General features: G+C 45.7%; 1 protein-coding gene across 1 annotated transcript in view; it reads right to left on the bottom strand.

The window, feature by feature from the left end:
* Window positions 1–6: 6 nt before the first annotated feature.
* Window positions 7–21,545, bottom strand: part of ZFYVE1 (zinc finger, FYVE domain containing 1) — a 47,313-nt gene continuing 25,774 nt past the window's right edge. The window contains exons 4-12 of the mRNA XM_006760713.1: window positions 20,838–21,052; window positions 10,328–10,434; window positions 8,243–8,351; window positions 7,571–7,668; window positions 7,361–7,478; window positions 4,639–4,809; window positions 3,737–3,917; window positions 3,126–3,239; window positions 7–1,614 (exon numbers count right to left, since the gene is read on the bottom strand). Coding sequence (XP_006760776.1) covers window positions 1,382–1,614; window positions 3,126–3,239; window positions 3,737–3,917; window positions 4,639–4,809; window positions 7,361–7,478; window positions 7,571–7,668; window positions 8,243–8,351; window positions 10,328–10,434; window positions 20,838–21,052 — 1,346 coding nt within the window. The 3' untranslated portion in view covers window positions 7–1,381. The remainder of the gene's footprint in view (window positions 1,615–3,125; window positions 3,240–3,736; window positions 3,918–4,638; window positions 4,810–7,360; window positions 7,479–7,570; window positions 7,669–8,242; window positions 8,352–10,327; window positions 10,435–20,837; window positions 21,053–21,545) is intronic.

The following is a 21,545-nucleotide window of genomic DNA, read 5'->3' as shown; positions in this document are numbered from 1 at the left end:
AACAGCGCAGTTGATACACAGTACTAGAGTAGGGCCTGTCACGGCCACGGGAGCAAGGGAGCAGGTCTGCAGACCAACACATTCCAGGGCTCCCGTCACACTGCCACACCAGGGTGACCGCCAAGTACCCCCTGAAGCTCCGCCCACCCACCAGTTCAGTCAAGAACTATGTCACTTTTTATATCTTCGTTTTTGGCCATTGAAGATAAAGTCCGCCATGATGACAGGATTCAGCACAACAGTCTTTCCAGTCACACCAGAGATGGACATCCCAGCTCTTAATGAGAAGCAAAAGTTCATTTGGCTTCTCTTGCAAGGACCAGAGAGAATTTGTTTCTCATGATCTGTTGAAATATTTATAGATACTCAAAAAAACCAAAACAGAAAATAACTAACAGTCCATTCTGTGCTCTGTTTCCCTGGAAGATTGCTCATGATCACCCCTCCAATAGCTAGAGGGGTCGTGTGTCTGGGAACAAAGAATTAAGACACTTCAAAATAAGCAATAAAAATCCTAGTGCAACACTCAGAAGCAGATGGTGGCTTGAGAAGGTCAGAGGGGACGGGAAGCGGGTGCTCTCTTTCGGAGCAGGGTATGGCCTTTGGGAAGCCGAGTGGATGCACAGACAGAAGCAGCAACAAGCGGGAAACACTGTTGGGGAGACCCTCTTCCTTCCAAGCTCTCCCCGGGTACGAGGCTGTCACATCCCCCACACTCTGACTTCTCGGGGCGGAGGACCCCACCCTCACCCTCCACCCACGCCGGTGACCTGCATGCTCGGCTGAGTGGTCTCTGAACAGGCTGAGGCCCAGGCCTGGGATGCAGCTCTGGAGGGCCAGGGAGACAGACCCCTTCCGGGCCATTCTCAGCAAGCACCTGGGACGCTCACTTCCCCAGGCAACCAGGAGGCCGGAAGGGCAAGGGAAGGCGAGGCCTCGAAGGCTTGGGAAGAAGAAACGGTGGCCAGCAACACAGTGGCTTTGTACCTGGCTCGGTTTTATGGGAAGACCTGCTGCCATGCCACCTCATCCCTGTGCTGGGGACAGACCGCATTCATCTGCAGCCAGCAGCCTGGAGAGACTCCGTCTGCCTTTCGTATGTCGACGCGGGATATATTTATTATTTTTAACTGACATAAATGCAACGGCTTCGACAAGCTGCTCAGTCCTCTGCCCCGAGGGGTTTCTGCCTTCGGGCCTGCCGCCAGGCTCACCCCAGCTTGCCATTGCCTACCCCGCACCGTGGGAAAGTGGCCCCAGGACGAGCAGAGAGGATACACACCACCACAGGTGACCAGGAGGAGGGCCTACCTCGATGAGACTTCTGTTTCTAACCCTGAGAACCTAAGGAATTGTGAAGGCTGGGAAGAGGGAGCTGGGGTTAAAGGTCACCGGGCTTTTTATTGCAGTTAAAGCAGACTCGGACAGGATGGTCCCAGCCTCGAGATGGGACAGCCCGGCGGTCGTGGGAGCACTCGTCACAGAAGCCCTGGCCACAGGCCCGGCAGTGGTGCTTGGAGAGCTTGATGCTGAACTCCTTCCGGCAGTTGTGGCAGTGCAGGATCTCGTGGTCGGGCACCCAGTACGCCGGCCGGGCCGCATCCTTCACCAGACCTGTGGCAAGGAAGGAACCATGTTGGGCGGGACACGCGGAACCCAGCACCCCATCCCACGGTGCACGAAGGAGTCCTCAGACCCTCCAGTGGCTCCCAATGCAACTGCACACAGAATCACCGAGGGACCTTTAACACGGGCAATGCCTGGTCTTCACCCATTCCACCCAGGCCGCAATCTTCAGGGCGGGGGCCCAGGACCTGAAATGTGCGTATCTATTAAGCTCTCCCGGTGTTCCTAAGGTGCAGCTGCATTAAGAACCACTGGAGCAACAAGAAGTCGGAGTCAGGACATATCTTCATTTGAATGCCAGTTCCACTGAGCACCAGTTAACTAGCAGCTGCAAGATTACAAGAGGTTACTTCTCAGGCCTTAGCTTCCTCATCTTTAACAACCCACCTTCAAGAGCTGTTATGGGGATTACAAGCACTAACATGTCTTACGCACGGGCCTGAGACCTGGCCGCGGGTGAGTACAGTTGGCAGGCTCTGTGCGCCAAGGGCAGCCGGCCTCTCCCAGTTACCGTGACAGCAGATGCAACCTGAACTTCAAGCCTGGGCAAATCCGTCTATTCCTACACCCCAGAGTCAAAGCTCACTGTCTGCTCGTCCTGTGAGCCAGTGATTCCATCTGTTACAAGCCATTTTCATTACCACCCACCCAGGAGACCTTGGTCTCTCCCCTACAAAGGGCTGCAGTACCCCAGCCCGGACAACCCTGCCTAAGCCCTCCACACACTGGTGGGTTTCCCTTCCTCTCCCTCTTCCCATCTTGGTTACAATGCCTGGTCTTCACCCCATTCCACCAGGCCAGACGTGAAGAGCTACCTTACATCCTAAATGAGGCATAGCTTAGCTGGTGTGGCAGATTAAACACAGCCACAAATTCTCTGACACTCGTGCCCCCTCCTTGAGTCTAGGCAGGCTCTGTGCCTACAGAAGACTGTACACGTTTCCAGGCCCAGGCCTTAAAAGAAACTGGCAGCTTCTACTTGTCTCTTGGAATATTAGCCTTAGAGCCTGAGCCACCATGTAAAGAAGTCCACCTACCAACGAAGAAGCCACAGGAGAGGCCTGGAGGCTTTATGGAGAGAGAGGGAGGTCTACTTCCAGGCATCCCGGCCAAGGCCCAGCAAGTGAGTTAGGTTTGCTTGGACCCTGGAGACAGTCCAGCTGCCACACTGGAACACCAGGCAATGCCACTTGAGACAGAAGAATTCCTCTCCCTGACTTAGAGTTGTGAGATGTGGTAAAATGGTGGTGGTTTGAAGCCATTGCATGTTCAGGTAGTTTGTTATGCAGCAATCACTGGTGTAAGAGAATGGCCTCCGGATAGAAACACAAAACCACTAAGGTATTCCAGAGTTAAGCAAATGTTCATCACTTTTCAGTCACCTTCCTGCTGCCCGACTCATCCTGGGTCTGCAAGCCTTTGACAAAATGACAGCCCAGGGCCCTCTGAAGCCTTCCATCCCACACACACTACACCCAGAGCAGCACTGTCGGGCCCACCTAGTGGTATGTCCATGGCTGTCACCACGGCTCCCAAAGTGTTCTGCACAGCCTCGCCCACCTTCCGAGCAATTAGTGTCCCACCTTCGTCATCCGCCTGTGCCTCAGCGACATCTGTAGACAATGATAAAGGAAAAGCCGTCAGCTCTTAGTCATTTCCTAAATGGAAAACTCAGGGCAGCAGCAGAGTGCTTCTGGGTTCTTCCCCAGGCACCACTGTGCTGCCCGGCAACTACCCCCAGGGGCTGGGCTGCGGGTGAGGTCAGCCCAGACCCTGAGACCGGTGGCACCTGTTAGTCCTTTACCTCAACCCTCAAGAGCTATCTTCTAGCCTTTCCTTAAAGTAGAGCAGAGAGCTTCCAGGAGCATGACCTAGAACCTTCTCCAAGAGAAGACTCAGTCCAAGCCATGTCTGGTAAACACAGGATAGGATTAACCCCACCACCACCACCACCACCAAGAAATAGCACCCCAGCACTCAGACTGACCAAGACCAAGGGAGCAGCTGCAGTTAGGAATAGGGTGGGCACTATGGGAGTCCACTTCCCAACACCCAGTGCCAAGGAGAGAGGTCCCGCCCTCCACCCGGCAGCTCCCAGACCCCACGTTACCTAACTGGACATTCCTGGCTTCATAGCAGTTGTCACACACCCGCACGGGCACAGGGCCCCAGCCCCGCTCGGGCACCGGCCGGGTCTTGGATGAGCAGCCGTCACAGAAGCCCTCCCCACAGGCCCGGCAGTGATGCTTGGTGTCGTTATCTTTAAAGGACGTAGCACACTTGCTGCAGCTCTGTTCCAAGCCCAGAACAGACAGAGGCAGGTGTCACTCATGTCTGCTCAGCTGAGAAAGCCACCAATACCCAGGGGGAGGCCCACAGGACCACCCTGAAACGGCAGGACCCCGCCAGCCCTAAGGGAGGGGCCCTACCACCTCCAGCCACTGAAGCAGCTGTGATTATCATTTTCTTTCAAGAAGTGCCTGGAAAGGTTCTCAAATCATGTGGCTGAGTCACAGGTTCTCAGAAGGCTAATCTAGCCAGAAGAGAAATGAGTCTATTTTTTTAATGGCCCACAAAAGAGCCTCTGGGAAGCTGGTGGGGAGCAAGCTCCCTGTCAAAGGATTTGGGCCACAGCTGGGTGCTCCTTTGCCGTGGGTGCTGTCAAGATTTAGGGATCAAGCTGAGGATGACTCTAACAGATCCCTAAAGGCTCCTGGCCTTCAGATTCTATATCTATGATCTTAGGCATCTCATCGGTAATGACTGGCCCTTGCAGGTAAGGAAGCGAAAATCTATCACAAAGAAAACACTTGCAGAATAACGTGATGGGAACTCCAGGGGCGAAGAGGACACTGCCTGCCTTAATGCATCCCCCGTTCCAATGCTCGGGGAGCTAACCTGACAGGGAGAGAAATTCCACGCCTCCCCCACAGAGCAAGCTTGGGACAGGGGGCAGCGACACAAGCAAGACGGGCCAGGCCGGGGCTACCGGAGCAGCCTGCCGCACCGTACCAGGATCTGGGAGTTGGGCCTCCAGTAGGCTGGTGCTATCTGGTCTGTCAGCCAGGATGTTACAGCCTTGGTGGGCCCAAGGCTAAGCTCAGACACCGACTGAGCCATGAAGTTCATCCCGTCCAAGAGGCGTTGGGCAGCATTGTTGTTGTCCTTCAGAAATCCATCAGTCTGAAATGAAAAAGCAGGCTCCCATCACGCTCTGAGGGAAGGGACTCAAAGGAAAAGGGCGGGGGTCCTGGGTGAGCTGCACACTCATCACCGCCAACTCAGAGCCACAAACTCCCTGGCAGAGAAAAACAGGGACAGACCTTCTAGGCACTATCACACCAACCAGTCATGACGAATGATTCTCTTCAGGGCGACCATAGACTTGGTGCGCCACTGCTCAATCAGGACTGAGTTTGCCCACAAACAAGATATACACTCCAGGAAACACTCACATAATGATGACACCTCCCGCAGGAAACCCCCAGCCCAGGCTGGATTAGGAACCCTTCCTCTCAGTTCCTCTAATATCCGCACAGCTCCAGGAACCCTGTTTCCACATGTAAGAACAGTATCTGTTTATGTAGTTGACTGTAAACTCTCTGAGAACAATAACCTATCCTTTTCACTTTTGTATTGTGTAAGTATCTAGTTCAATTCTGAGCACAGGGTACTCAACAACATATGCTGAGATACTGAATGGATGAATGAATGAACAGGAGAGGAGCCTGTATTCCCTAATTCCAAGGACGATGAGGAGTGCAGCCTAAAAGTACATTACAGTGTCACTGTTTTCTTGGACTGTAAACGATCTTGCCATGGAGACGAAAGCTTTTGCAAGAAATAACTAAAGCAGATCAAAAACAAGACAGTCACAAAACACCTTGTGGGAAAGTTATACTAGTGTGAGGCCATATTAAACCCTTGGACCAGAATAGCCTGGACCATCATGTCAGGGGAGACTGGGAAGAAGAGGAACAAAACAATAGGAAATTGTCAGTTATGTGGTACCTGAAGGATCCAGGCAAGCTCAAAGGTGGACTCACTGGTGGCTTTAGGAATCACCCTACAAGGGGAACATCACCAAGTAAGTCCCTTCGAGAAAACTGCTTATTTTTTTCCATGAAGGGAAAGGTTTTGGATATGTTGTGATTTATGAGTAATTCCAAGTATGAACTGTGGCTTAATGCAGAATCAAAGCAATATATAAATGCCTCATAAACAAATTTATTTTTCTAACATTTGGAATTCAAAAGTCAAATTAAAAATAGTGAGAGTCGCCCGGCCAGCTTGGCTTGGTCCCCAGTGTAAGGCATGCAGGATGCAGCCAATCAATGATTCTCTCTCGTCATTGATGTTTCTATCTCTCTCTCTCTCCCCCTGCTTCCCTCTTTGAAATCAATAAAATATATATTTTAAATAAAATAAATAAAAAATAGTAAGGGTCTATAGTAATCCCATTTCTTAGAATATGCATCAAGAAAATTTCCAGCCAAACCAGTTTGGCTCAGTGGATAGAGCATTGGCCTGTGGACTGAAAGGTCCCAGGTTCGATTCCAGTCAAGGGCATGTACCTGGGTTGTGGCCACATCCCCAGTAGGAGATGTGCAGGAGGCAGCTGATCAATGTTTCTCTCTCATCGATGTTTCTAACTCTCTATCTCTCTCCCTTCCTCTCTGTAAAAAATCAATAAAATATATTTTAAAAAAAAGAAAGAAAATTTCCAAAAAAAGAAATGGTTTTCTTACATAAAGATGGTCACTATCGCATTTTCTTTGATGATTAAAAAAAATCATAAACAGCACGCATGAAAGTTTAAAAAGGGAATGGAGAATCAAACTATAACACTAGACATAATGTTACACAGTGACTACAAATGGAATCATGAAAAATGGAAGCAATGTGGAAATAGTATTACGGTAAGAAAAAAAGGCAGATAAATGGCATGTAAATTATAATTACAACTATATACACATATGCATATGGAAAATGACTGAAGAGAATATGAAAAAATGAAGCTTTGCCCTAACCGGTTTGGCTCAGTGGATAGAGCGTTGGCCTACAGACTGAAGGGTCCCAGGTTCGATTCCAGTCAAGAGCATGTACCTTGGTTGCGGGCACATCCCCAGTGGGAGATGTGCAGGAGGCAGCAGATGGATGTTCCTCTCATTGATGTTTCAAACACTCTATCCCTCTCCCTTTCCCTTCCTCTCTATAAAAAATCAATAAAATATATTTTTAAAAAAATGAAGTTTTGCCCAGCCAGTGTGACTCAGTGATTGAGTGTCGACCCATACACCAAGAAGTTGCAGGTTCAATTCCTGGTCAGGCACATGCCTGGGTTGTGGGCTTGATCCCCAGTAGGGGGTGTGCAGGAGGCAGCAGATCAATGATTCTCATAGCTGTTTCTCTCTCTCTCTCCTCCACCCCCTCTCAAAATCAATAAAAACATATTTTAAAATAAATAAAAATGAAGTTTTATTTGCAAAGGCAGTATAACAACAGATCAACTTTTCATTTACTTTATTTCAAGTTGTGCTTCTAGTATGTATGCAAAAAGAAATGAAAATAATTAACGAACTAGAACAAGAAAAGCTCTTTAGATCATGCCTTCCTAAACCACCAAAATATTGAAAGTCATGATTAATCTTATTTCTAAACAAGTTCCACTTTTCCACACACGTGTATAACTGAACGATACAAGAGAAAGAATAGTAAATAAAACTGCTCTTACTCCAGGCCACACATGCACAATCTCTGTCCGCACCACCGTATCCACAGGATCTTGGTTCCCAAACCAGTACTGCCGGCTACGATAGACCACGCCGCAGTTAGGACATTCGATCACATACCTACAAGGAATGCAAACAGATACTATTACCCTGCCAGGTTTCCGGGGAAACAAACACACCAGACAACCCTTAGCTATGTTGTTTACACTCACCCAGACCAGGCATATTTTGCAAGACCCATCCAGGGGGAGTCGGTGGAAGCAGATGTCTTGGGCACTACGCTGACCTCCTTGCCTCTCTCATAGCAGGCCTGAAACATGGAGCACTCTGCCAGCTTCTTCTCTGGACACCAGTCCCCGTGGCCTCTTCACATCCCTGTCCAGCACCCACTCCCCACAAACCATACCGTCTGAGGGTCTACAGACGCCGAGTTTAGCACATCAGAAGAAAGTTCATTTCTCTAAAGAAGCCAGTGCCCTGAATGGTCATGAACTGAATGTATCCCCACCCCAGGCCCCAAAACTAAGCTGTCATTTTACACCAAAAAAAAAAAAAAAAATTTTACACCCATCACAGACAGAAGAAATCAGAACTCGGTTCCTGACGAACACATCCATGCGTAAGAAGAACAAACAGCCAGTGTACGTGACCCCTGCCCACAAGCTCAAGAGACTAAGGGGAAAATAAGTTTTAAAAAAGTTCCGCGAGGCCCCAGCAACAAACATGGGTGAGTTATTTTGGTTAGAGCTGGGGAGAAGTTCCAGAGAGATTCCATTTGAACATCAAATACTTTGGGATGCAGCAAAGCTGCCCCAAGCCAATCTTTCCAACAGGAGAGGGACCAGCAGCCAGCTGCTGGAGCAGGGAGAAGCTCGGGGACTCACCTTGCAGGTATAAACTCGGTTGTCATACTGGTGGGAGTAGCTGCAGCGGCTCTTGGCTTCATGAGGTACTCCTTCTTTCCCATGATTCATGCTGTTCTTACATCCAGCCCTGAGTGAAGCCCAAAAGCTGACAATGAGGCGGCCAATGGAACTGATGCTACTTACGCAGAAGAATCCGACCCTGAGCCAGAGATGGGGCCCAAACCAGACCTTGGTTATGAACGAGGCCCCGGGCACTGAGCACAGAGGACAGTTTGTCTCAGGAACCCACAGGCCTCCCGTGTCCTTGCACTCAGCACCACCACAAAGGTAGAGCAAGGAGTACCTTGTCTGAGGAGAAAAAGCGAAATGGAGACACTCTTCTTAGAAACACCACCTGGCCCCTCAGTAGGAATGGAGGCGCCAGAAGATACCACCTTGACAAGAGATGAATCTTGAATGGCTCTCAGGAAATTGAAAAACCCAAACAGCGTGAATTAAGTTTAACCAGGACAGGCTGCCAAGATGCCAAACAAAAACCATCCCCCAACATTTGGCAAAGCACTAAGAGGAGGCTTAAGCCAGACAAGAAAACCTTCCAAACGAACAGCGAGCCCGGCCACCCTGACAGCACAGCACACAGATCAGAACTTCAGAACGTCCCTACGGAAAAGGAAAGTCCTGGGAACCCTGGGGAAGCTCAGCTAGAATGGAAAAGCAACGATCCAATGGAGTCTAGCCCCTCGTGCTGGGCTCACGGGGCAAGCAAAAAGGAAGGTAAATGACGCTGGCAATGAACATCCCTCTGTCCGAGATAATCCCAGTCCTCCCCACGCAGGCCGTCTAATCCAACACCCAAGTCCTTTTTACAAATTCAGAGCCAAGTGGTTCAGTGCCCGGCAGTGGCCTACTGGGTTCAATGCAAAAAGGCTATCAGAACAGAAAAGGCTCAGAACAGAAAGGTCTCCTCCTGTAGATGGGCAAATGTGAGCAAGGACAATAAAGTGGTGAAGGGGTGGAAAGGCAGGGAGTGAGTACACGACGTGGAGACTACAATCTGACTGACACACTGCATTTAAATCCCCTGGGCTGCTTCAGTCAAGTCACCAAACCGATTTAACAGCCCTCAACAGCTCAAGTTAATCCAGTGACCCCCAAAGTGTGGTCCCCAACCAGCAACATCAGCATCACCTGAAAACTTACCAGAAATAAAAGTTCTGAGGCTCTAATCAGACCTATTAAACCCAACTGTGGGGCCAAGACCCACCGATCTGTTTTAATACATCCTTCCGCTGTTTCTGATGCATGCTCAGTTGAGAATCAATGTCCTTTCCCCTGTAACAAAGTGTGGTCCACAGACCAGCATCAGAGGCATCACTTGGAGCTTGTTAGAAATGCAGATTTTCACCCAGAACTGCTGTCCACACTCTGCATTTTAACAAAATCACAAAGTAGTGTATATACAGACTGATGTTTGAGAAGCAGTGCTCTAATGCAATGTCCTCAACTCAGACTACACATTAGAAAAATCTCAGGAGCCTTTTAAGTATTCCAGTGCCTACGCCCCACCCCAGACCCATTAAACCAGCCTCCTTGAAGGTGGGGCCCAGGCCTGGATACTTCTGCAAGCTCCCTGAATAATTCTAATGTGCTCTAAGCATTTGCCCTCACAGTGAAAGGAATCAACTAGGATACACATGGACTACAGTGCTGTGCACACACTGAGCTCTCTATCAAATATTAGTTGAATAAATGGAATAACTATGATTGAAAGGAGAAACATGGGGAAACAGGCAACCTAAAGTTTTCTATAGTAAAAACTGCCCAAACCGGAAGCCACTCAATTTTCCATCTAAACCAGGCTGAAATCTGCAGGAGATTCTTCATAACCATGTGTCCCGGAATACCCTGCACCCTCAAAGTGTGGTCCCCCGACCACCAGGATCACCTGGGAACTTGGAAATCACCATCTCGGGCCCCACCCCATCCATCGATCAGAAGGTTTCATGTAACCAGACCCCAGGTGACTTGCATGCCCACTGGTGACTGAGAAGCACCATTCTGAGTCTCTTTTCCCAAGACGGGGAGACAGCTGGCCTCACTTACCCGCAGCTGAGGCACAAGCAGGAGCAGGTGAAGTACTCGTCTGGGAAAAAGGAGCTGTGCGCCATCTGGTCATCGGGGATCTCACCGCTGAAGCGGTCGCTCAGTGCCTAGCGAGGAGGGAAGGTGACATGAAGGCACAGCAGAGAGCCCTGTGCTTTGGCTCTTCCTCGACTTTCCTTTCTAAGATCCCCCCCGCCCCCCACCACACACACACCTTATTTCTTACAGGCTCCACAGCAGGAAGAGGGAACTTACCTTCAACCTCCTAGCCCCAACTTGCCTGGAAAGAACCAGCCCGTTTCCCGAGAGGTCAGAAGTGAACAAAGTTACTGTTCTCCACTAATTACCTTGGAGGTTATAAACACCTCACACAGTCATTCATTCAGAACCTCCATAGATACTGACCAATGCCCACTTCATCCTTGTAAAGCTGGGACCGAGAAACCAAGACTTGAGAAGGGGGTTCGTCTTTAAGTCAGAGACACAGCTGAGCAGTAAGCAAGAGTTTCGTGGGCTTCTATCCAGTTCTAACCACAGGCACGCATCTAGAGTTTACTAGGCCACAGAACTCTCTCAATGCAGAAACATATGTCATTGGCCAAAAAAACAAGAATTATCGTAGTGTTTGGCAGCCTTTTATCAACTACAGTAACCCAAAAGACAGCAAAGGGCCAAAAAAAAATGCCAAAAAGAAAGATAGGGTATTTGCAGAGGAAAACTGAAATTTTTATGTTGAGAGGCGCTTCCATTTCCAATCCTGTTTTCACGCATTACTTTATATTGAAAGTACTCTTCAAGCCGATTTCCCCTCCTTCCAGGCCCTTAGTCACATTCAGTGGAAAAAGTAATGTAAATTAAACAGGAATGGGCTTTCCAGGCTTCAAAAATCATTAAGTGCACACTGTTCCAAGTTTCTATCTTTCCGTCTCCCATTCTGAGGCAGACAATCATTATTCATGGGAAGAGAAGGAAAAGTAGCCTAAAGCAAAAGGACAAGATGTTACTTCCTTTGGTAAAAGCCAAAAGAAATTTTAAGATGAGATTTGGAAAAAGGGCAGATTAGGTTCTAAACCAGTGGTTCTCAACCTTGGCTGCACATTAGACTCACCTGGGAGTCTTTTTAAAATCCTGATTTCTGGGCCTCATCCTCTGGAAATCAGGATTTTAAAAAGATTCCCAGGTGATTCTAATGTGCAGCCAAGGTTGAGAACCACTGACCTAAGGGCATTCAAATTCAGCTTCTGCAAGGATAACGCAGGGCCTATACACCATCAACTGCCAGCAATGGCCAACCCAGTGGCAATCCTTGATTTAGACCCCAAAAGATCTGACAAATAATAATACATGTAAATCCTGTTGCCTTGGGGGTAATTTTGTAAAGATTAACTTAGGGAAACACTAAGATTTTGAGAGAAAAGATAAATGAATATGCATATGAATGTTAATGAGAATAAATGAGAAGCAAGGCAAGAATCACTCTCTAGCCCAAACTGCTCTCCTCTCTCCTACTTCTTAATGTGATCCATCCTGTGGCGATTTTTAAAAATATATATTGTTTTAGTGATTTCAGAGAGGAAAGGAGAGGGAGAGACAGAAACATCAATGATGAGACAGTGTCACTGATCAGCCACCTCCCGCATGCCCCCAACCAAGTATCGAGACCGAAACCCGGGCAGGGCATATGCCCCTACCAGGAATCAAACCATGATCTCCCAGTTCACAGGTCAATACCCAACCACTGAGCCACCCTTTGGGCTGGTCCTTTGGGTTTTTTTTTTTTGGTTTTTTTTTTTTGGATTCACCTTTTTTATAATACCTTCTCAATCACTTTAAACACACTACACTCTGCCTTCTCTGAAGCCCTTTTGTATTCAACAACCAAATCAGTATTGAGTAATTAGGCAATGATGCAAAGCGATGGATCTGTTGTATTTCGTCTCCTGAACACTATGAAAGAAGTTTCCAACCTTTATATCCTCTAACTCCTAGCGAAGGTCCTAACCAAGAGGTCATGGTTTGATTCCTCTGCTAGGACCTAGGAATAAAGTGATAGCACCAACCCCCCCAAGCACACACCAACTTCTGTTCTCCCCCTCCTTACCTTGGCTCTGCCTCTGTGCCAGGGTTTATCCCAGGCCACAGGCCCTCTCTAATTTTAGGTTAACCACTCCCTGATTGGCCAAATTACTGATAGCCTTGTAGGCTGTATTTCTTACAGGTGTGTGCATGACCCTCTGGGGCTAGCTGGTGGGAAATGTAGTATTATCTTCCTAATGCATCAATTTACAAAAAGATCTAGGGAGCAAACTATCCTATATAATAAAAGGGTAATATGCAAATCGACCTCCTGTGGAATGACCGGTCGCTATGACATGCATTGACCACCAGGGGGCAGACACTCAATGCAGGAGCTGCCCCCCAACCTGCAGGCCCCAATTGCCTAATTGGGGCCTGCTGGTCAACCTCTTAATGCAGGAGCTGCCCCCAACCTGCAGGCCCCAATTGCCTGATGGGGAACCTCTCGGTCCCTTCCCCAGGTGGGCAGGCTCCAATTGCCTGATGGGGAACAGAGAACCGGGGATGGGTGGCAGTGGGAGGTGGGGCCGGCTGCCAGGGAAGATGGCCCTGATTGCAGGCCAGGCCTAGGGACTGTATCCATGCACAAATTTCGTGCACTGGGCCCCTAGTTATTACATAAAAAACAAGCATGAACATAGTATGAAACTAAATGGAAAATTTGCAGAAATTAAACATGAGATACCCTCCCCCCAAGTCACTTCAGGTTGCAGTGGCAGCTTTGCTCTCTCTGCCTATTTTCTCATCTATAAAATGCGTATACTAGAAGGAAAAGTCGGGGCATGTCCACATATCTCAAAGTTGGGCACGAAATGATCTGCGGCCTAACTCCCATGGTACGTGTGCCCATAGAACCTCCATCACTGCCTGCCCTAAACAAATCAGCTGTGAGCTTATGTTGGCCAAGGCAACAGTACCCTCTTATGACATCAGAAAGAGAACTCCTCGTCTAACCAGCCACAGCACTTCATATGCTGGTCACCCATCCTCCGAAATGCTGGGACACACGAAAAGCATGGTACTTCCCTCACAAGTCACTGGAATAATGAGTCAGTCCATGACAAGCTTCAGGAGGGCTTCACATGAATCAAGAGTGTGGGAATATTCAGTAACTGCTTTTTAAAAATCTGAGGTTAGTGTGTTTGGGATACAAGGGTAAGGAGAAGCTGTCCTCCTTCCTGATTGTTACTTTCCAGTAAAGATACTACCACCTAATCCATATACTTTGTCTTTCAAAAATTCCAAACCTCACATCATTCCAGGGATCTTGGGCTCTCTTCCTTCTGAGGTCCCAAAGCTGTGAGAGAGAGGCAGGGAAGGAACTCCCCTGAAAAAGCTTGGGAAAGCATTTGAGGTAAGCCTGGAAAAGGTTGCCTGGAGACCAGGTGATCTTGAACTTTAGTTGTCCTGGCAACACTGTGGCTCTTTCTACTGAACCTGAAAGGTTAGCCCCAGTCATCAAGGGCTGGCAGTGAATGTTCTGATTCAAAATGGACTCTTATGCAATCAATGATGCCACCCCCAATGGAATATAATAACTTTATAAATACTTAAATGCATCCTGTGATAAACTCTGTGATAAAAGTCAGAGTTTCTACATTTAAATATTGGAGGCTAAAAGAGGTATTAAATAAAACCTACATGAATTCAACTTGTAAATGATTCAATTATTAAGAACTGTAATACAGACAACATAGTTAATTCAATATTAAATTCCCTTATTCAATAGGGATCTGAGCATCTCTTTTCTTTAAAAAGATTCACCTGCTTACTCAGGTATGCTCTGCTTGTAGGTATCTGGCCTACTGTTACTATAGAACCTGCGCAAAGGAGCGAGTGGTCAGGAGGTGGGCAATAACCCAGCTGCTCCGGGCCTGGCACAATGTGGCAGGCCAGCGGGATTAATCAGGAAGCCTAAGGGCAAGCCACTAAAACAGAAAGTGACTCTCTCTCTCTCTCTCTCCCTCCAAACTCTTCAATCTTCCTCATTACACACATTCCTGTTCGATAATGACCATGAAGAGCAGCACCTGGGCTCCCCCTGGCTCCACCAGTGCGACATCAATCAGGTGGAACCACGTAACTCAGATGCAGCTAATAACTTTTTAAAAGTATACCAAGTGTCATTAAAAAGAATGATGCATGTATTATATACTAATATAGAAAGATAACCAAGATGCAAAATTAAGTGGGGAAAAAAACAAGTTCTGAAATAATATGAATGTATGATCCCATTTTTGAAGGGAAAAAATTTTGAGTAGGTGTTTGTGTGTGTGTGTGTGTGTGTACATGCACTTATATAGAATTGAAAATTTCTAGAAGAATATACAAGAAACTACTTACAATGGTTATCTGCAGAAAGAGATTATAGGGAAGTTAAAAGAATTTAACTTCTCTATGATCCCATTTATTTAGGGAGAAAAATACATTATATACATATGCTTATGTATGCACATGTGTATCACTGGAAATTTCTAGAAGCATATACAAGAAAATATTAATGGTTATCATAGAGTGAGGGGGAGAGCAGAAAAAGGGACTCAATTCATATCATACACATTTCTGTATTATTTGAATTGTTTTATGTTGAGCACACATTGCTTTCATAATTTAAAAAAAAATTACTTTTTTCAATGAAAATAACCAAGTACACAAATATAGCTTATGGGAATGCCCTTTCTAGAGGCAACTAGCAATATGTATCAGGAACCTTAAAAGATGGCCCCATGCTCTGACCTTCCTAGAAGTGGGATACTATTGAGAAGGAATAGAGCAGAGTTAAAAGCATAGACTTGGAGCCAGACTACCTGACAAATTCTTCTCCGCCACTTTTACTAGAGAAGTCATCTCAAGCAAATTAATTCACCTCTCTATGTCTCCATTTCTTTCCTTTTCTTTTTTTTTAATCCTCACCAAGGATAAGGATATTTTTTCCATTGATTTTTAGATAGAGTGAAAGGGAGAAGGAGAGAGAGAGAGAGAGAGAGAGAGAGAGAGAGAGAGAAATATCAATGATGAGAGAGACACATCGACTGGTTGCCTCCCACACGCCCCCAACTAGGGCTGGGAGCCTGCAACCCCGGCATGTGTCCTTGACTGGAATCAAACCCAGGACCTTTCAGTCCGCAGGCTGATACTCTATCCACTGAACCAGGCTGGCTAGGGCATGATCCAATTCTCTTTTTTATAAAATACCACAATTTATCCATTTTTTGCACACTTAGTTTGCATTTTGTTACTATTACAAAGTGCTATTAACATCCTCATATAGTCTCCTTGTGTTCCTGTGGAAGTTTCTTTAAGGCAAATTCCTAGAAATATGGCTAGAACCTATATTATGCATACTTTATCTTTACTAGATATTTATAAATTACTTTTCAAAGTAGTTCTAAGAATTTTAACTCAACTAGCAGTTGATAAGAGTTTACTGCTTCATATAGACATTTTATTTCCAGACTTCTTAGTGTTTGCCCTTGTATCATTGTGATTTTCATTTTTGTGTCTTTGATTACTAGAGCAGCGGTCGCCAAACTTTCGGACCTCATGAACTATCAGTGTTCCGCGGACCACCAATTGGCAACGGCTGCTCCAAAGGTTTCCTTAAACCAGCATTCGCCAACCTTTCAAATCTCACGAACCACCAGTGGTCCACAGACCACCAGTTGGCAACTGCTGTACTAGAGAGCTGAAATTTATTGGTGCACCACAGTTTTTATTGCCTTTTATGTATTTTGTCTCTCCATTTTCCTAAAAGGTTTATATTTTTTCCTAATAATATTCCTGTATATTTTATCTAAAACTTTAAAAATCATACACAAAATAATCATATAAATCTATCCCGAACTTTGTCAGTGTTCACTCAGTGAGTTAGGGAGGAACTAGACAAAGTAAAGAATGCCAGAGAGAAAGAAGGAAAAAAATGAAACAGGAAGACAGACAAGTTATTTTGGCAATGATAATTTATCTGTTTATGCCAGTGATTTTCAACCTTTTTTATCTCATGGCACACATAAACTAATTACTAAAATTCTGCAGCACACCAAAAAATATATTTTCTGTCATTAAGGCTCATTACAGGACCTCAGCCTCTGCTGTGGGTGCAGCCATCTTGTGTTACAGAATCCCTGCCTCCGCTGTGGGTGCAGCCATCTTAACCATTATGGCGTGATGGTCAATTTGCATATTCCCTCTTTATTTGATAAGATTTTTATGTGCATTTCTCTGATTACTAGAAAGAATTTGAAGCATTTATTAAAAATGTTTATTGGGCATTTTGGATACCTTTTTTCAGATTTCCTTTTCCATATTATTTGCTTATTGCTGAGTTTACTTCATATTGATCAGTCATAGTCTTTTTTTAAAAAAATATATTTTATTGATTTTTTACAGAGAGGAGGGAGAGGGATAGAGAGTTAGAAATATTGATAAGAGAGAAACATCAATCAGCTGCCTCCTGCACACCACCCACCGGGGATGTGCCCACAACCAAGGTACATGCCCTTGACCGGAATCGAACCTGGGACCCTTTCAGTCCGCAGGCCAATGCTCTATCCACTGAGCCAAACCGGTTAGGGCTAGAATGTATTTTAACAGCAATAAAATTCTAGTGGGTCAATTTGCCAAATATAGTCCTCACAGGTAGCTTTCTATTAAAGTGATAGAGAATTGACAACTTCTAATATAAAGTGGATTAAAACCAGACAACCCCAAAAAAAGACAAAAATATTTTTTTCAAAGATCTGAGTAAATTGCAAGAACCCCAGTAAATTGGCACTTGCCAGGTAGGTCAGTTGGTTGGAGCGTCATCCTAATACACCAAATTTTCAGGTTCAATCACATACAAAAATCAGGACACATACAGAAATCAACCAACAAATGCAGAAATAAGTGGAACAATAAATTGATTTCTCACTCTCTTCCTTTCTAAAATAAATAAATAAATAATTTTTAGAAGAATCCTACAATTTTCTGGGGAGAGCCCAAAACATATGCTTATACAAAAAATGCCTTGTCATGGACAAGAGCAGTGGGTCCCACGTCTCAGTCCAGCATAGTGTGTTAGTGTTAAGGAGGGACTACCTACCTCAGAGAACAGAAAACGTAGGGTAGGGTCCAGGTGAAACTCTGAGGACACCACTATCAAAAGTCATCAGAACTCAGCTGACGATGCTCATTTTAATCTCAGAAAGCTTCGAGATTTCTATCACCTCCTAAGAATACAGTGTAACTATTTTTCTTAAAAGTGCCCAACAAATGGCCTGGAGTAGGCCACCCAAGACTCTTAAGGGTAAAATCACTAATTACTGCTTAAGCACTCAGTGCCCCTGATGATGTTATTTAAACATTAACCCAGCTATTGGCCTTGCAGTCAAAACTCATACTGACCGGATTTACAGCCCTTTGCATAACAAGTATGGATTCAGCCTCTTTGGAGAACGTTTGCAATACTTGGGTGCGATCTTCCACTCTGACTACCTCTGAGCCCTTACATGGCCACTAGCCTATACATCTAAGTACACTTTAATCTCAAATTCTAATTAGAAGTATGTATATTATGAATTATTCAAATATAATCATTTTTCATAGTTTCTTTCTTTCTTAATATTATTCACAAAAGTTAATACTTATTGAACTAGTATGTTGCTTAACATATGTTGTTCTCATTTAATTCCCCACCTCAATCTCACTAGAAACATTCTATTATTACCTCTACTAGAGGCCCGATGCATGAAATTCGTTCAAGGGGCTCAGTCGTCGCAGCCCCAGCTTCGTCCGAAGGTTGTCTGGAAGGTCGTTTGGCTATCTGGTCTAATTAGCATATTATGCTTTTATTATTATAGATTGTTCTGATGAGGAAAAATGTTTGAAGAAAGTGCTACAAGTGTTGTCTATCTTGGGTTCCACTCTATTTCCAGCACCTCAGATTCTACCGGCACAAAATGCACTCATTTATTTGTTTAATGAACGAACAACTGAATTCATTTGCCAAGACTAAGCAGCTGGTAAGTGGCAGAACTGGGATCTGACACAAGTCTGACTCCAGAGCCCAAGCTGTTAACCACTGTTAGTCCATTTGGGCTGCTATACAAAACTAGAGGCCTGATGCACGAAATTTGTGCAAGAGTAGGCCTGCCTTCCCCCAGCTGCCAGCACCAAGAGCTTCCCTCTGGCACCCAGGACCCAGGTTTCCCTCCGGCTGCCGACACCCAGGACCTGGGCTTCCCCTCACAGCTCCATCTTCGTCCGTAAGGACGTCCAGTTTAATTAGCATATTACGCTTTTATTATTATAGATACCACAGACTTAACAGAAATTTATTTCTAATTGTTCTGGAAGCTGGAAGTCCAAGGTCTGGGCACCTGCATAGTCAGGTTCTGCTGAGAACCTGCTTTCTGGTTCATAAATGGTGTCTTCTCACTGTGTCCTCTCTTGGGGGGAGGGACCAGGGAGCTCTCTGGGGCTTCTTTTATAAGGGCATCACCCTCCTTCATGAGGGCTCCATCCTCAGGGCCCAATCACCTCCCAAAGTCCCTCCAAACACTAACACACTGGGCATTAGGATTTCAACATAGGAATTTTAGAAAGACACAAACATCCAGCCTGTAGAAAACTCTGCCAAAACCACAAACCTTTTTGGAGGGTAAATTTTCATTTTGATATATAATTTCAAGCTTGTAGAAAAATTGCAAGAATAATACAAGGAACTCCTATCCACAGTTTACCCAGATTCACTAATTGCTGACATTGTGGCCTACTGCAGACCTTTTAAACTCAATGGGTTAAGCATATCAGCCTAGGCCCCAGGTTGTTCCCTGTGTAAACCAGGGCCTGCCTAGCTTTGTGCCAAACTCACTCCTACCCCCTCCCCCCTTCCCCTCCCAGTCCCAGTCTCTGTCCCCTCACCCTCAGGGCATCCTCATATCCCAGCTCCAATCTTGTTAACATTCCCCTGTTCTCTCTCCAGGCCCTGCAGCCCCAGCACTGCCCCAAAGGCCCAGCTCCTTCCCAGCACTTTGTCCTAAGCCTCAAGCCATAGTAACACAGGTGTACACAAAGCAAACCACAAAAAGTAAGCAGTTTTTCACCCAGATGGATTTCATGTATTCATTATAAATAATGGTAAAATAAAGAAGTACAGCCCTAGCTGGTTTGGCTCAGTGGATAGGACATCAGTCTGCGGCCTGAAGGGTCCCAGGTTCAATTCTGGTCGGGGGCACATGCCCGGGTTGTGGCCCCGATCCCCAGTGGGGCGCATACAGGAGACAGCCAATAGATGATTCTCTCTCATCATTGATGTTTCTCTCTCTCTCTGTCCCTCTCCTTTCTCTCTGAAATCAATAAAAATATATTTTTTAAAAAATACAAGAAGTGCATAGTGAAGATAAAATACTGTGTTGAAATAAAACCCTTGAAATACTAAAAATAAGCAATAGAAAAGACATCAAATAAGCAAAAATACTTAAAATTAGATTCTATATGCAATTATATGAGAAGATAGAAAAATGATAGATGTTCAATGTTTATATATACCACAGTAGGCAAAAGTAGGTTTACAGTTGTTGGTATAGAAAAACACATGCAAGTTATGATTATAATAATACAAGAATAAACTTATACAGTACGCAGGCCAGATGTTCCCCACACCTGGATTAAATGAACAAATCCTGTGAACTTTGGTTCCTCATAAACAGCAATTATTGTTATCCATATATGTTTTTGTTTTTTTCTTGGCCAAATTTCTACCTGTGATACTAGTTTTCCATTTATAGTGATTACAAAATGTTGTTTATTTTAATAAATTAATTTAGGTTAAAAACAGAAACAGGTGAGTCTATATAAAGAAAAACAAAAGGGCTATCCACATATCTGAGCCTCAACGTGAGTCGGCTCACCGGAGCTAGGCCACACCACCCATAAATTAATGCTTTTTCCTATTCCCTAAAAGCCTAGTTTTTCTCTGATATAAGGACCTATCACTTTTTTTAAAAAAATGTATTGTTATTGATTTCAGAGAGGAAGGGAGTGGAACAGAGAGTTAGAAACATCAATGATGACCGAGAATCATTGATTAGCTGCCTTCTGCAAGCCCCTTACTGGGGAATCGAGCCCACAACCCAGGCACTTGTTCTTGACCAGAATCGAACCCGGGACCCTTTAGTCTGCAGGCCGATGCTCTATCCATTGAGCCAGACCAGCTAGGGCAGGACCTATCACTTTTTAACTATCACCTAAGATTCCTCTGCACTCGAGCTCCTAGCAAGATGACGTCATTTGAGAGGTGTAAACTCCACTCATGCGCTTCCTTTTCCTATAACCTCTCTTTCAGGCCAGGTTTCCAATCACCAGTATCAACAAAAGCTGGAGAACTGAGTGTTCTCACCACCCACTGGCACTCCAGTGAGAAGCACTCGAGGCGAGGCGGGAGCCAACTGACCTTCAAGGCTTTGAAGATGACTCCTGGGTGTCGGGGAGAACGGGTGGTGTTGTTCTCTAGCTGCTGCTCCAAAGCTCTCCGAAGCCCAGAGAAGTCCGTGGGAGGGTTGTACGTCCTGGTTCCCTTGTAGTGAATGGAGCTGAAGGCTTCAGGGAAGCGGCCCAGCTTCCGGAAACGGTCCTGGATGAGCTTCTCCGGCACCTCTGACGGGTGATCTGGACAAGCAAAAACAGGTACATGAACAGTGACCTTTCATTTATTTGTTTACACTCCTCACCTGATGATATGTTTTTATTGATTTTATTTTTTATTGATTTCAGAGAGGAAGGGAGAGGGAGAGAGATGGAAACATCAGTGAGAGAGAGAATCATTAATCGGCTGCTTCCTGCACACCCCACACTGGGGACCAAGCCTGCAACCCGGGCATGTGCCCTGACTGGGAATCGAACCGTGATCTCTTGGTTCATAGGTCCATGCTCAACCACTGAGCCACGCCATCTGAGCTGTTTTTATTGACTTGAGAGAGAGAGGAAGGGGGAGAGAGAATGAGAAGAGAATGAGAAACACTGATCAGGTGCCTTCCGTATGCCCCAATCTGGGATTGAACCCAAAACCTTTTAGTGTACGGGACAGTGCTCTAACCAACTGAGCCACCCAGCCAGGGCAATAGTGACTTTTCTTTAAAAAAAACTAAAAGGTCACCTGTCA

Source organism: Myotis davidii, unplaced genomic scaffold, assembly GCF_000327345.1.
Source record: "Myotis davidii unplaced genomic scaffold, ASM32734v1 scaffold17, whole genome shotgun sequence".
In the NCBI taxonomy this organism is placed as follows: Eukaryota; Metazoa; Chordata; class Mammalia; order Chiroptera; family Vespertilionidae; genus Myotis; species Myotis davidii.
Note: the sequence above shows the minus strand (reverse complement) of the source record. Positions and strands in the feature narration are given on the sequence as shown.